Raw genomic sequence first — 15479 nt, forward strand, 5'->3', positions numbered from 1 at the left:
AGAAAATATCTTTCCAGAAGCACAAATTAGGTGATTGGTCTATTAGACCTTACAGACTGAACTGCCCTACCTACGAGCAAGAACTTCCTCCTTCAGGCCGGCGGTGTGTTTTTATCATACATGTTCTGCCTGTTTGCATTTGCTTATTTGCACTGTAGCATTGTAGTATGGTAGGTATGTGCTCTATTTCTAGTCTTAGATCTCTGTGGCTTTATCTATTGGTCCTTACTATTGTTCACACGTTTTTATATATATTCACCCTGCCTGCAAACCAAATTTCCCTCAGCACAATAAAGGTGAAAGACCTAGATAGCTAAATAAATACATAAATTAATAAAAGTAAAAGCAATGCTCTTACACTTTATAGCTAAGTATCTCAAGGTAACAGATAATCTCCTGCAATCCATTAAATCGATTTCTAAATACCATCAAGTGTGGTAACACATTATTTGTAATTCCTTTATATACTAATATTCAAGGTCACGTTTCATGGAATACTTTTGATCTATTTTACTAAATACTGCATAACAAATCGCTAATTCATTAGCCTCAACTCAAGATAAAATGACTAGTGCTTATAGAGCATACCGGCTTAAATGAAGTGGTTACCTTACACTGTTTACCATAACATTGTTTAAAATCTCCAGACAGAAGTTTGGTGATGGGAAATCACTTTTATATTGTAGTTCCTCTTTTCCCATCATCAGCACAGCCTCAGATCAACTTGTACAATGAGGAGTACCAGTGTGTCTATTTCTGCACAATAACAGACACATGATAATCAAAATATCATAACACTGCAACAAGGTGGCAGCTTGTAGGACTGCACAATTATGTGTGTATAATCAAGTATTTTGATTTAAGTTTCCACAATTATTATACAATAAGCAATATTGAAACTTTTCTTTTCACTTAGAATGTCCACTGTGGTTGAACATGGTACTGATGTAATATTCAAAAGTGCAGAAAATTAGTGATTAATAATGGACTAATAATTGTGATTAATAACCATATCTAGCAATATCATTGGGATGGTCATTTTAGCTAGGCTAATGGAGCCCTAGCAGTTTGTTTCCTGCAGTTTTAATATATATATATATATATATATATATATATATATATATATATATATATATATATATATATATTTATTTATTTATTTTTTCCAGTTTGTTGATTTGCAGGATGCATTTGCATAATTTGATGTGAGGCACTGATTTGCATGCATATAATTAACAATGAGCCAAACAGAAGACACTTGACTTGATTCGTAATGTTTTAATTATGAGTATTGAATTCATAATTAATTTTCTTTGGAATAATTTTGTTCGAACTCAAGTTTTATGGAAGGAGTGTCAGCTCTAGTGAAGATGCAGAGGCCTAATTGATGGCTGATCGCTGAGAATATATTATCACCCACTCCTCAAACCAGTAAACCTTATTTGTTGGTGCAGGGCTAACATAACTCTGGGTGCAATATCAGGCTGGGACCGAGCCGGCCCTGATTTGTTGTCCTCAGGGTAGCTGGCTATAATAGCAACATATGATATTAATTGAACCTTTCCTGTTGTTTGTAGAGCTGAGGATGGTGTGACTGGGGATCTTTGTGCAGGCCCATGCTGACCTCAAGAATGCAGTGATTGTTTAGTCTAGGCTAGTCACACTATTGTGGTGATAAAACAGCACATCTTATAAAGCTCTCCTGCAAAAAACAATGCACTTTTCTACTGCAAATTAACAGAGCCAAGAGCACTGACGTTGAGGCATTAGTTCAGTTTTCACTGCTCGCTCAGTATTAAGAATTCTCCCATGGCCACCATGTAAAAAAAAAAATTGTTTTGCCCAACAGTGTTTTGTCTTCCAAATGAAAGTACTGTCTGTATTGTTCTCCTTTCCCCTTTGTAACTGCTCAAAATCTTGTCCTTGGTATACCCCTATTATGATTTGCAGAGTTGAATTCTTAATGGCAAAGGTTGATATTGGAAATCCATTCTGTTTTCAGACTTGATTAGATAGCAATTGTTCCAAACTGCTACCGTTGTCTATTCTTGTCTGGTTACAGAACCTGGAGATTTCAATGATTCGTGACATGAAATTGGACATTCCCATCAGTGTACAATGTGTGGTATTTATTCAAAGTTTAACAGCTACTTGCCTTTTTGACGTTATAACCTTACAAGGCATTTGTGTTGCTGTTTTTTTTAATTTTTGGTTTGTTTTTTGTTGTTTTTTTTTTTTTTTTATGGCCGTGCCTTAGCTCATAACACATCATGTTTCTTTTTTACTTTTCCTGGGCTGGTATTTCCCTGATGTTGCTAAGCAGCATCTCTGTGTTAGTAAACATGTCCTGGAGACGGATTGCAGCCAACTGAACACACATGCATCTGACCACGACATGAGGTGAATTTAAAGTGAAGGGAGAAAATTTACTTTTTCAGATTTGGTCAGCATATCACTTCCTCTCTCACTGTTGAAATAGGAAGATTTTTTTCCTTCAGCCTCACCTGTCACCCGAGTGTTTCTGTTGTGACTCCTCGTTGACCCTCTTTATGCAGACCTGTAAGACTAAGCAGAATGCCCCAGCATGCAGTGCGGCCTGCCAGAGAGAGTGGTCATTAGACGTTCCAGTGATGCAGACTGGCGTGGAGACGGACCTGGAGTTGTAAGATGTTTCATCCCCCAGAGGGATGCCCAGGGTTCACTGGGTTGGCCAGGACACTGATTTTCCAGACATCACATTCAAGGCCTGTATTGGCCCATCACATCATGTGCTCTGTTGTTCTAAATCATCGTAGAGGGACTTTGTCAAAGGCAGGTTTTCAGATCTACAACACACTGGAGAGGAAGACTCATCACAATTGATTCTTACTTGGCTCCGGCCCACCAAATTACTGGTGAACTGTGATGCACACAGTGGCTTCACCAGTCAATTATCATTTCACTCCCTCCCTTTTAGGAGAGAGCACTCTAGCCAAGACAGCATATGGTCCCATTAGAGAACCAGTGGGGGCTAGCTCTAATTGAACACTTGCAGTGGCCAGCTATTAGCCTGTCATACACTCGAGTGCCTGCAAACACTCAATTTACCATGTATGCTATGAATTCAAGTTTCTTCCAGTTCTGTGATAAAAGTTGTTCTATGTATTATCTTTATCTAAGTCTTTATAGTGCAACTTCACCAAAGCTATATTGTTTTTTGAAGTCTTTAAGTGTTGTTCACGGGGCTTCTTGGGCAGATCCTATGTTGTGCTCTCTTAATACCAGAATATTACAAATTGGTTGTTCTTTGACATAGCAAGATCACCACAGTGCGACAAAGGGGCCAATTAACCTAGTTGCTGAACACATCAGAAGTCACAAAAAGCCATATTTGTATTCTTGTGGGTGTCTGTCTAACAAGGCTATGTGGCAGGTCCAAGCTGGCTGAGGTCCTAATCTTTTCTGTCTCCCTCACTGCAGTGGGTTCATGCGTTTTGGCAGGACAATCGGTAGATTGTTCAAATAACCTAGGGCTTTTCTCCGCTGCATCAGTTTATACACAGGCACACAAGCGTATTGTGTGTGGGGAAAAATATAGACGGGTTAGAAATCCTGGGAAGACTGAATTATTGAAGAATTTATGGTCAAATTGTTTCTTTCTCACAGCCTAACTGCCGTGGCATTTTATTTTATTTTTTTCTTGCACAAATATTCAGGCAAGAGTTGCATAAATGCTGAACAAACATGTTGAAACAGTGTATTGAACCCTATATTCACTGTAACTGGTGTCCTTGCTCAGTTAGATTCCCTCTGTGTAGCATTTGAGTTATTCTTTGCCTATGGGCTACATCTGCAGTATTAGGTGGTCTAATTGCCATTCACTGTAGCCTTTATAGTTTTCAATACAAATTACAAGGTAGGGTAAAAATGCTCCAAAGACTTGGCAAATTATAGCACATGCAGTGTTGAACAGGATACTCTGCTATCACAAATTACAACTAATTTCCTGCTATTTTATCAGTGTTTTCTGTTATTCATTATCACAGCAGCTTCAACATGGCACTAGGCTGAAGCATGAGAAATGAGAGGTTGCAAAGGTCAAATGAAAAAATGTTGGAGTTTTTTGACTACGTTATTAAGCCTCCCCCCTGGACAGGTGGTTGATTTAGGTGTCTCTTCACATACAGCTTCCAGTGCAACCGTGCTATGTGGCAGATCTGTATAGGAAGGTAGGCAAACAGGCCTCATGGCTCCTCACCCCTTAAAACAAAGTTGTCCTTGTTGAATGTTTTCCCTAGACTGCCCTTAGATTACTGTAAAGAAGAGCAACTTTCCTTTTTCCATTTCTGACATAGTTGAAAACCAAACATAACTGAGCGTGAACGTCAGGAGTTCAAGCTGAGATGAGGTTTTCCCAGCAGTCGCCAAATGCTGATTCAGGCCGGCCAATGACGTGCTGTAAAAATAGTGAATAAATGATCTTTGAACTTGTTAGCCAAATTCTCCATTCCCTGGCATCAAAGTGAATTCTGGGTCTTTTAAACTGAAAGCACATCTACCAAGATTTCTCAAGATTGTCTAAGATGGGAAATCGGTTCTTTGGCCTTTTGCCGGAGTAATACAATTTTATTTACTAGACAAATGCTGCTTCTGATCCAGATTAATTTAAGGGAAGATTTGGGGAATCTCGTGAAACTTCAGGGAAATTGCAAACAGTAAGAGTGAATAAAAGGAAAGTTGAGGTGATCTCAGAGTCATCAACTGTTTTATTCCATAGAACAAAGTTGGGTCTTGTTAGCCCTACATCTGTGTTTAGAGATTAAAAAATAAAATGTTCTAATGATTCGTTCAATGACTTGACGTGTTTTACAAAAGAGTTGGTCTATTAGGAGACTCCCACATCCGTACAGGAAGAACTTCCTGCCTGTGTTCTGCTCCTTCTCCTGTAGGATTCATGTATTTCTCCCTCATTTTCACACACACACCACATGCACACACACACACACCATGAGAACCACCATTAACATATGTCCAACATCCTCTGCTGTGCTTTGGTCATGTTGGTGAGTCAGGCTCAGCCTGGGGAAGTGTAGTGGAGTAGAGTATCAAAGAGGTTCAACAAGGATTTGATGAGCTTCACAAAACTCCTTTTTTCCGTGAAATACCAAGCCCAGTTAAGGGCTTTTGTATTAGCTTAGGTTTGTAGGTTAGATTGGACCTTGGTTTTGTTCATTGATCTGAAACTGGCCAGCTTTCCATTGTCTTTGGAAGTGGTCTGTTATTGTAGGCTGAGCAGCAGGACTTGTAGCTTTTGAATAGGCTTGTTTTCCAAAGCTCTCTTGTCTGCCAGCAGATTTTTGTCTGGGTGAGAATTTTAGCTGAACCAGCTACAAAGTCTGTTTTTCTTAGGATTGGATATGTCATATTTTCCTTTTAGAAGTGGCTCTTTCTAAGTAGCCTAAGTCACAGATAAAAGGGTGTTTGTAGTATTTCAGATGTTTAATATTTGGCACAACAGAAGATGAAAAGAAACAAATAGGCTGTGAAAAAGTGGTGAGTCTCATTGGAAATGTCAAACATGCTCATGTGTTGCCATATTCACATGGTGTACTGGTGCAGGATCTGAAGAAAATATTCTCATTTCCATTTTTGAGTATTACACAATTTTTGCAAATAACGTTTGAAGCGACAATGCTTCTAGCCATCAATGACTATGTTTGCATTGGACTTATCACGTTACATTGCATGTGTATGTTTTGTAAAATAGAATCTCATTTGCTTATCTCTCGCATTGTGGAAATCTCTTTCCAAGTCGAAATGCGCACTGAAGCGGAGATTGTTGTTCTGTATTGGTTGGAGTGGGTTGTGTGTCTGGCATGTAGCCAATAGCCATGCAGGTTAATGTACAGCATGTTGATGCTCTGCCAGTCACAAATAAAACTGAATGCAACAACCCTGGCTACGCTTAAAGCACAGAGAATTCTGTTCTTGACCCAGTTTTCTAAAGTAAGCTGGTTTTGGGTGGACATGTAAGCGTCATAACTCAGAATAACCCAGGTAAACTCATAACTCAGATTATTAGAAACCTGGTTAAGATGCGTGGCTTACTACGATATTAAATGGTATTAACCCAAATGAGACCTTAACTGGAGTATGGCTAATCACCGGATTACTCCATGCATGTTAACATAGTAACTGATCGTGACTGGCTGTGAGAGGAACGACAACAAACATGGCTTCTCTGATGCTGTATTTATTTAAATGAAACTAAAATTAGCGAAAGTTGGCACAGAAGATTCTAACATTTTGTAAACGCCTAAAGAGCAATGCTCAGCGCAAACTGTACTGAAGTTTCCAATGCCCTTAATTTTGAATGGGGTTAGTTGGGCACTCAAATTCCAGAGAGACATTTTAACTTTTAAGGAGTCATTGTATGAAAGGAAAAGCAGTGATACATCATTTCATATTTTCCCTAATTGTGTAGTCTCTATAGTTGTATAGTTCTTGTAATGAATGAACCACATAGATACAGTTATCAAATTTTTGTGTACAAAAAAAAATGTAAACATATCTGATTGGGATATAGTTTTATTTTTTAAGATTCAAATTATTCTACAAAGTTCCCGAACTTTCTGCAACATTGGCAAAAGCGATGCATTCAATGTTTGTTGGTCAACCCTGTGCTAATTGGTAGCCACATTAGCTTATGTCTGCTAACAGTCAGTGATGTGTCAGCGAGAGGAGAGTAGGAATGGTCTGTTACAACACAACCTTGGAGTCAGAGAACCATACACATCTGGAAAGGGAATGTGTTATGTGGAAAAGCTCACAGATGCTCTCAATATGTTCTACCAGCTTTGCTGCAATATGTGGATGGGATGTGCTGTGCGCTCATGTCTTGAGTTGCAAGTTATAGAGTGGCTCAAGTAGTCTGCATGTGTGTTAGTTGTTCATATTGCAAATACACCTCAATACCTATTATCTTGTCAATGTTTGTGGTTTTAAAACTATTCATAGATGTAAAAGCCTGAACGATCCTTGACGAGCTTCATTTGTCAAATAACATGATGTTAAATCTTCCTCTCTCCTCTTTGCGCAGATATGTCCAGACGAGTTGTACGGCAGAGCAAATTCCGTCATGTCTTTGGTCAGGCGGCGAAGAATGACCAATGCTACGATGATATCCGGGTGTCGAGGGTCACATGGGACAGCGCCTTCTGTGCAGTCAACCCCAAATTTGTTGCCATAATTATTGAGGCCAGTGGAGGTGGAGCTTTCCTGGTTCTTCCTCTTCACAAGGTAAGTTTAAGGAGTTTGATATAGTGACTGATGGATTAGCACAGCAGATATATTAAGTACTCGGGACAGAGCATCTCAGGAAGAGCTGCACTTTGTGTGTTCATCAGTGCTGTGAGGTTGTACGCGTAGGACAGTGTTGTAGTACTCGAGTCCCAGTTTTGAAGACTTGTGACTTGATTCGGACCTGAATATTGATGACTCGTGACTTGACTCAGACTTTAATATTGATGACTCGTGACTTGACTCTGACTTGCACACTGAGGACTTGAAGTTGGGACTTGATCACCTCAGACAGGCTACACATCTTTTCAGTATTACCCTAAATTTGTACCTGATCATCTGGTTGACATTCTGATGAGACCTGACATAGGATTAGCACTAATGAGACGCTAGATGGTATTAAGATTGGACATGCAACCATATATTTACTGTTGCTCTATGCCACTCCAATCATACGAGCACCTAAAAAGCACTAGCGCACTTGTTAATCAGTGTTGTAGTTTTTTTTTCTCAGGTGAAATCGGCTGGTTTGTTTGGCAGCTTTGGCAGTATCCAGCAGTATGACACCCAGTCCCGCCACTTGTCTAGAATATACAATATTCAGACACACATTACACAAAGTAAAGTTTGCCGCATGACTCAGAGCTCAGTTCAGGGAAATCACACACTGGCCACATGCTGTAAGATAACAATTACCAACCCACTACTGGATTTGAAAATATAGGTTTCTTATCTTGTTTGTTCATTCTCAAAGAGTATATTCTCAGTCTATACATTACAAAGCCATTCTTAAAGTTGTGGTTTAGCAGAGGGGGATTTCTATGTGTGACTGTAGCCTATAGTGGCTTGTTTGAGTGGGTGAGACACAGATGGGTTGTGACAGATTGATTTTTTCTCAGCAGTGCAACATTCACCAGTAGTCTGTGGAGACATGCAAACTAGCCCAGATGTCAGCGGCACCAACTGTCCATGCTGGGATGGAGTTGCAAGTCTTCAATCTATTCAAGCTCTTCTTCTAGTTCTAGTTAGGTCCTGTTAGGTTCAAGTTGAAGTTTAATGGAAAGCACTACATGGAAAGCAAGCACTTGGGAGATTGGCCTGTTGGTCAACTTACCCATTTTGTGATGAGAACATCAAAATGATCCATGTGTCCCCGGTTGATTGTAGGCAACTAGCACCATCCAGAAGAAGACTAATGTTTTAAAAAGTTTAGTGGTTTTTATTATGTGGCCTGTATTTCATTTTAAAAATGAAGTATCATTAACTCAATATAGCTGACGTAGCCACATATATTTTTGGAACCGTTTCAGGTTAGCAACCACATATTTATCTGATGTGCAGTGATTTTTAGCTGTACACAGTCTGCCATTGCCCTACATGCTGACTTCCTATGGAAAAACCAACAAGTCGCATACCAAGTCTTGTGGGAAGTGAGACATTTTGACAGAGAAAGCTGTCCCTGGTAGTTCAAAACGGTGTCATTTGTGTATCATATTTTGCACAATTTTTACCTTTACAAAACTGACAGACCTGGCCACAAATCATTTAAAATTACTTACATTACCTTTAGAACTGCTAAATAGAACTGCAAGTTCTCATTTACTCACTTTTGAGATAATGCTAGTCGCCTATGACCACTCAGCATAGTGGTAATGTGTTAGCATGGAGCACCGGAGCGAACAATCTACCGGGTACAGATGGATGATTTTGGTGTCCATAGTCTCATTTAACGGGTCACTTAACGGGTAAATTAATGAGTGGGTTAATCTCCCAAAAAGTCTGTGTACTAATTTAATGGGAAATTGGTTTAAGGATCATGTATATGTTTTCCACTCAGCGAGAAATGGTGCATTGGAACGGTGTAACGCCGGCCTTTTAAAGGCATTGTCTCTCTCCTGAGTGTGGATATGCATGTGATGATGTAGTTACAGATGATGTAAGAGGATCATATTACCTAGGGGTATTTTTAGAGGAGGGGAAAAAAGCTTGATATCGTCTTCACGTCAGTAATGAGATGAAGAGAATGATAAAGCCATGATATCTGAGGGATAATGTTTTGGACTGACATGAATGCAAACATTTGCGGTTGAGGTGAAATTTTCTTCCTTAGCAGGCCGTATAGGCTTCAACTTTTTTCTGGCTTTTGTTTTTGTCAGTGACAGTCTATTGCCCTTGCTTTGTGTACAGTAAACAAACATTTGCATTGCAGACTTTGCCTGCTACAAACAAGACTGCTGACTCTTCAGGTCAATGTACCTTGGGATTAACGTTTACCAGAGGGCTGTTTCACACAGCCAGCATGTATACAATAGAAAACCACACCAAAGCCCTGGAGGGAACAGTCTCCCTGCTCCTCACCTCCATATAAGGGCCTTGAATTGCTGCACTGTAACTGTAATTGCCCTCAGGTTGGGGGCGAGACGGCGTTTCAAGAGTGTTTGGCTGTCAACAAGTTAGATGAATACTTCCCTCCTCCCTCTTCTTCTAACCCTGCTGTCATAATTGGGCTAATTAAGGTGTAGTAGAGGTCACACTCTAATTGAAACCACCAAGTGGGTCTGGTATGTTCCCCAGAAGGTTCTTGAGTGACATCAATGGTGGCCAGTAGTGAATTGGTGGCTGGCTGGAGCAGATGCCGTTCTGCTGGGGTTCCTCTTCGGCTGCACCCACCGTGGCCTAGTGACAGGTCCTGACACTCTGAGTGACATAAGTGCTGCTGTGCCGTTGACAGATCCAACCTGGGCCTGTAATTAGAGCACGCCAGTATGCTGCCATGTCATCTGAGAAGGCTCTGGCACAGGGGACCGGATCCTTAGGCCTGTCATCACACAGCTTACGCCTCTCCGCACCTCATTCAATGCAGAGCTTGTGCTGGAGTTGGGCTGGGAGCTAGATTAGCTTCACACTCCTTCTGTCCTCCTCTCTGTGTCTGTGTCTTGAATGAGCTGCCCTCTGCCTGGCATGTCACAGTACAGTAATGGTGTGTTCACTGAACAAAGTCTGCTTTCACCGCCGAATTAAAAGTGGTGGGAGACTGAGGTCTTTATGTGCAGAGCAAAGCCTGGGCAATTTCCTCAAGTGAGAGATTAGAAAAGCCCTCTTGATTTTTAGATCTGCCCACATACAAGCTGGCGGTCATGACATGGACTAATCTCTCAGCAATAGTTTTTCAATGCGTGGACTGTTGAGATGGAGAAAACACTAAGAGTAGAAGGGGAATACCATTTTATTTAAGAATTCAAGTATGTTATTCTTATGGCTTCCTTTCAGTATTTATTACCACAGAACCAAGAGCCCATGTCTGATATCATATTGTGGTACAACATACAGTTTCTCTATTGACAATGAATGGAAGGCTGATTTTGTGAAGTCATATAAAGTTTGTCTGAATTTTGACATCCATATAACATTTATATTATAATTGTGCTATCAGTTTTTTATAGTCACATTCCCACTTTATCCAATGCATTCTTTGTGGAGCTACACATCTGCGTTACATCGTAGATTAAGGGGTGGGGAGAGAGCCTGTTGTTTCTGGATGTGAATGTTCACTTATACAAACTCAACTGTGTAGGTCATAAGGATAACATAAACTTGAGAGCTTAAATTCACTGGTATTCCCTTTTGTAATTCATTTGTGTGTGTGTTTTAAGATTTATGTTTGACTTTTATCACCATGGTGTCTTCAAATGAATCCAGTGTGTAATCTCTCATAGAAAAAAGCTGGTTCATTTGGAAATCTCCATATAGCCTCAGCTGACAGTGCAGATCTCTAAAGTGGGGCGAGTCTGTTCTTGCAAACGGTAAGACTAGACCGCACTGCAGTGGATCAGTATTACAGAGCTGCTCTTTGCACCTGCAGTCATTTAATGCATTTAATAAAAACGATTATGAAGTTTCCTCTTAAATAGAAATTGGTTTTAATGATTTGTAAGGCACTTAGATAATTAATCAGTATGCTATACCATGGGTCAGCATGCTGATTGGAGAAAGTGGCTGTTTTACTTTGCTAGTTTCTGTTGGACTCAGCTTTGCACCTAAAACTCTGTGCCTTATTGAAGGGCACTTGGGGTTCGAATCAGTTGGGTATGGTTTCATTTTTGTTGCAAGGACGCACATCCCCCAGCCCCCCTTCCCATCCCTAATGTGAGGGTGCATCTGGCCGGCTAGCCCATCTGCCCATGCTGCGCTGCTCCCAGTCTGTGTGGGCAGCCAGCTGCTCAGGGCCTTTGTCCCATGCTTACTCCCAGCCCAGCCCTTTGTCATTACCACACTCTGGCTGGGGGGAGGTAGAGGTGCGATGCTCCTTCCCCCTTCCCAAATAATAAGCCTCAGAAAATATGCAACTGTGCACTGTCTTTGTTTTAGTGATGTGATGGGAGTAGGATAATTTTTAAGTTGAATTCATCCAAGCTCTTACACTGACATTTTGCTTTGTCTGCTTACATCTCCTGAGATCCACTATTTGTCATGTTGTTTCATCTGGCTGGAAATGGAGAGCATCTCTTGGGGAGAGCAGAGGTTGATGTCATGGGTCTGTGACCTGACCCAAGGTCTGAGGCTCGACCAAACCAATGGAGCTGGGCAGGGCCAGGCTTTCTCTTTGTGTGACTGAGTAGGGTGAGGTTAGTGCGGCAGGCCAGCATGACTCAGCATAGCCATGAGTATTGTTCCTTCCTCCTGTCAGAACATAGGGATTTGTAGAGAGGGTGTCAGATGTCCAGCTAAACACATGTCATTCCCTTCCCTCATGCTTTCAATCTCCCCCTTTCACTTCTCTTAGCTGGATGCCCACTAATTTATTCCCTGATTTCCATATGAAGGAAGTTGTGGGAGTGTGAATGCAGCAGCTAGCAAGTGTGCAGTGAGACATTCCTGTTAATTCCTCTCTCTCAATCTGACCCAGCAGAGAAGGAGAGGGGAGAAAAGTCTCAATAAACCATTACAGTTGTTATGATTTATATCCCAATGACTAGAAATCCCTTATTTGATTCAGCCAAGCATGACATTGTTAAGTTCTCCTTAGTGTCTGCCCTGCTCTAGCCTCAGCATCTTCATTTTCCATGCAGACTCCCCGTATTAGTCACTATGTGAAATATTTAGGACACAGTTAGCATCTCTGGTTTCCTCTTTTGTCCATTTCTGTGTGAGATGGACTAGCCATAACACCGAGTAGTGTATTGCCTAATAGAAAAGGCATGTTCCACGTTAGTGCTTCAAACACCGCCTCTGTACAGAAAGGACGATGAGATTGGAGTGTGTGTTTGATTTGGATTCAGTCCCTCAATCCCCCATTCATCCACTGCTCAACCTCTGGTGTAAGTAATCCCTGGGTGTGTGCACACACATTATTTCTATTTCCCTCTCTCACATACGCCTGGTGGGATACTAACTAAGCCGTGCTCCCTCTCTGCACACACAAAAATACACTGGGCATGCTTAATATGAAGGGTCTTTCCCCATACTCCAGTCGATCTGTGTTCCAAGACCTCTATACTGCCTCGTTGCCTCTGCCTTCGCCGCTGCTGCCGCTCAGTCCTGCTGACTGCAGATTTTACCATATATGGTCATTCACTGCTCCCTGCCTGACAGCCTTCCAAGACCATTTCCTCCCTGCCCTGCCATTGGCTGCTGCTAGCTGTGCCGGTACACATGTGAATTCTGGGATAGGCTGGGATAGGAAGAGCGGCCAGGATGAGAGAATCTGTTTTGAAGTCAAGTGTTGTCTCTGTGTCACATAGTCACTTGCTTTGTCGCACTGTCTCTAAGTGCCACATTTACATTCTTCTTTTTTTTATTTAATTTTTTTACTGTGATAATTAGTATGATTGTTGGATTGCTTAATAATTTGTGTGTGGGCAATGCATTTTTTTACCCAAGACAAGTTTCAGTCATTAATGTATGTGAACTTATGCGGACACCACAGGATACATTGTTTTGTGTTATGCAATTTTCGATGGCCTTCTGACCTAACGTAGTAATACAGCCCGCTGACAAGAGGCATCATGCCTTTGACATGTTCCAGCAAGTTTCCCACTAAAAATATCCATTCATTCATTTTCTCTATCCACCTAATCCTTTTCAAGGCTGCGGGGGGCTGGAGCCTATCCCAGCATACACTGGGCAGAAGGCAGGGAGACGCTCTGGACAGGTGGCCATCCATCACAGGAATATCTGTTGAGTGCAGAGTTATCATGGAGACGACATAAAAACTTTAACCAAACGTCTGCTAGTAACACTGTAGACCGTTCTACTACCAAACCTATTGCCATACAGTTGTCTATACACAAATATTATTTTTGCCTGCAAGCTACAGGAGTAGTTGGCTGCTGACAGTTGATGTTACCCAAAAATTAAGCAGCCTCAAACCTTTCCTCATGGGCAACCGATGAAAGTCTGTGGACTTGTCTCGGGTGTTCCTGCTCTCATACAGAATGAACAGGCGTGCGCTGACTAGTTGCTACAGTTGTTTGCAGTGTGGGCACACAGTCACCTCACCATCTATTACCCTATTAAATTCTGCAGTCACCAAGAGTCCTCTAGCCATGCGCCAGAGAGACCCATATATTATAGTTAAAGTGTCCGGTCTGACTGAGGTGTACTGCACTGTATTGTACTGTACTGTACCCCCCCCTATCATTCAGAGGCTGTAAATCACAAGCAGACGCTCCGGGTTTGACAGAACCGCTGCTGCTACTGCTTCAGCTGTTTGTCTCCAGACCATACAGGCGAAGTGACTTGTAAAAGTGGAAATTTCCATGGAGCTCCGAGGAGCGCTGGGCAGCATGCATGGAAGACCCTTTAGTGGTGTGCGTGTGAATCACATGTTGAGCTGCAAGGAAAGGAAGTGTGCAGGCCTCTTGTGTGAATGAACAGAATGCCCTCTATTGCTTTGAGGGAATGTTGTTGTTCATCGTCATCCATTTTTTTTTTTTTTTGTGTGCATTTCAGCGTCGTGCTTTGTATCTCTCGCAGCGTGATTCACCCTTATTTTGTACAGCCTCACTTGTTGCTATGCAACTAGTCGTTTGCTCGGCGTCAGACATTCCTCTCGAAGGATATAAATGTCTGTAGTGTAGTTATGGACATGTTAGGTATTTGACTGCTGTGAGTTTAGCCCCTTGCTGTTGGTGTGGGTGTTTTTTTTTACCCTGGAGCTGTTAATTTTCTCAGCTCTCGCCTCCCTCGTCTGGACAAAATGATGCTCACTCTGACCGTCTCTAGTTCTGCTAATCACACTTCCTCTAGGCTGGTTGCGTTGGAGATGATCACTGTTCTTGCTTGGCTGGTTTAGTCTGTTAGAGTTTTTTTCCAGTGTTGGGAAAGTGTGACGTCACCGACCGTCCTGCCAAGTAACTCTTTGTGCACCTATGAGCCCAGATGTAAAACGCTGATGGTTCTTGCTTACTGTAAAGCTTAAGTCAGACTACAAGACTGTTCAAATCTTGCCAGATGGGGGCAGATCAGACTAAACGATTGGTCCTGAGTAAATCCTTGCCGTGCCATCAGAAAGGCGTGCACACTAGGCGATGGAGCAATGGTGGGGCGTCACACATATGAAGATGAGGGATCACACGGTTAGGGTTAGGGTCCATGGTCCAAGATGGCAGCATGTCTATTGTCTCTGTTCAGTGTTTGTTTGTAACTAGTCATTTTTATTGAATTTAAGCGCCATTTCCCATTTTCTACTAAGGTTTTTATGTTGCTGATCTATAAATTATTTGAAGTACCTGTTCTGTTCTGCAAACTGTGGCCCAATGTTGTCATTCAAAAATATTTTCACATTCATTCAGAACAGTTCACTGTAAATGAAATAAATAAAAATGTAAAAAAAAATTGCGCCTGAGCGCTCCTAATGATGGTCGCATTTACCTCTTGAGATTGATTACTATCAGCAACATACTCAAAGTTAATGTTAATATCAACTTTGTAAACGGCTCACCTAGTACCTGCCTCTGCTGAATCAGATCTTATTATTCTTGTGGTTAGTGAATGACATGCAGGTAAATGTTAGGACATTTTAAGGGTTTACAAATTCCCCTGAAGCTCTGGCTCTTCCAGAGGGAGAGAGAAGAGATGGGAGTATGAGGCAGGTTGCCACTTGCCAACTGGTCTGCATCTCATTGTAGTGAGCTTAGGGTTATGAGCTGGGTTGTATAGCCTTAGTTATGTATAGAAAGCCAATGGTTCAGAAATGTACG

General features: G+C 41.5%; 1 protein-coding gene across 2 annotated transcripts in view; it reads left to right on the forward strand.

Annotated features, from left to right (window-relative positions):
• The window catches only part of LOC139911999 (coronin-1C-A), a 39276-nt gene that overhangs the window by 10348 nt on the left and 13449 nt on the right, over window positions 1-15479 (forward strand). For both annotated transcript variants that reach the window (XM_071899654.2, XM_071899653.2), the window contains exon 2: window positions 7079-7278. In XM_071899654.2, the coding sequence (XP_071755755.1) occupies window positions 7081-7278 (198 nt within the window). In that variant the 5' untranslated portion in view covers window positions 7079-7080. The remainder of the gene's footprint in view (window positions 1-7078; window positions 7279-15479) is intronic.

The sequence above is a fragment of the Centroberyx gerrardi genome, chromosome 8, assembly GCF_048128805.1.
Source record: "Centroberyx gerrardi isolate f3 chromosome 8, fCenGer3.hap1.cur.20231027, whole genome shotgun sequence".
NCBI classification, from domain to species: domain Eukaryota; kingdom Metazoa; phylum Chordata; class Actinopteri; order Beryciformes; family Berycidae; genus Centroberyx; species Centroberyx gerrardi.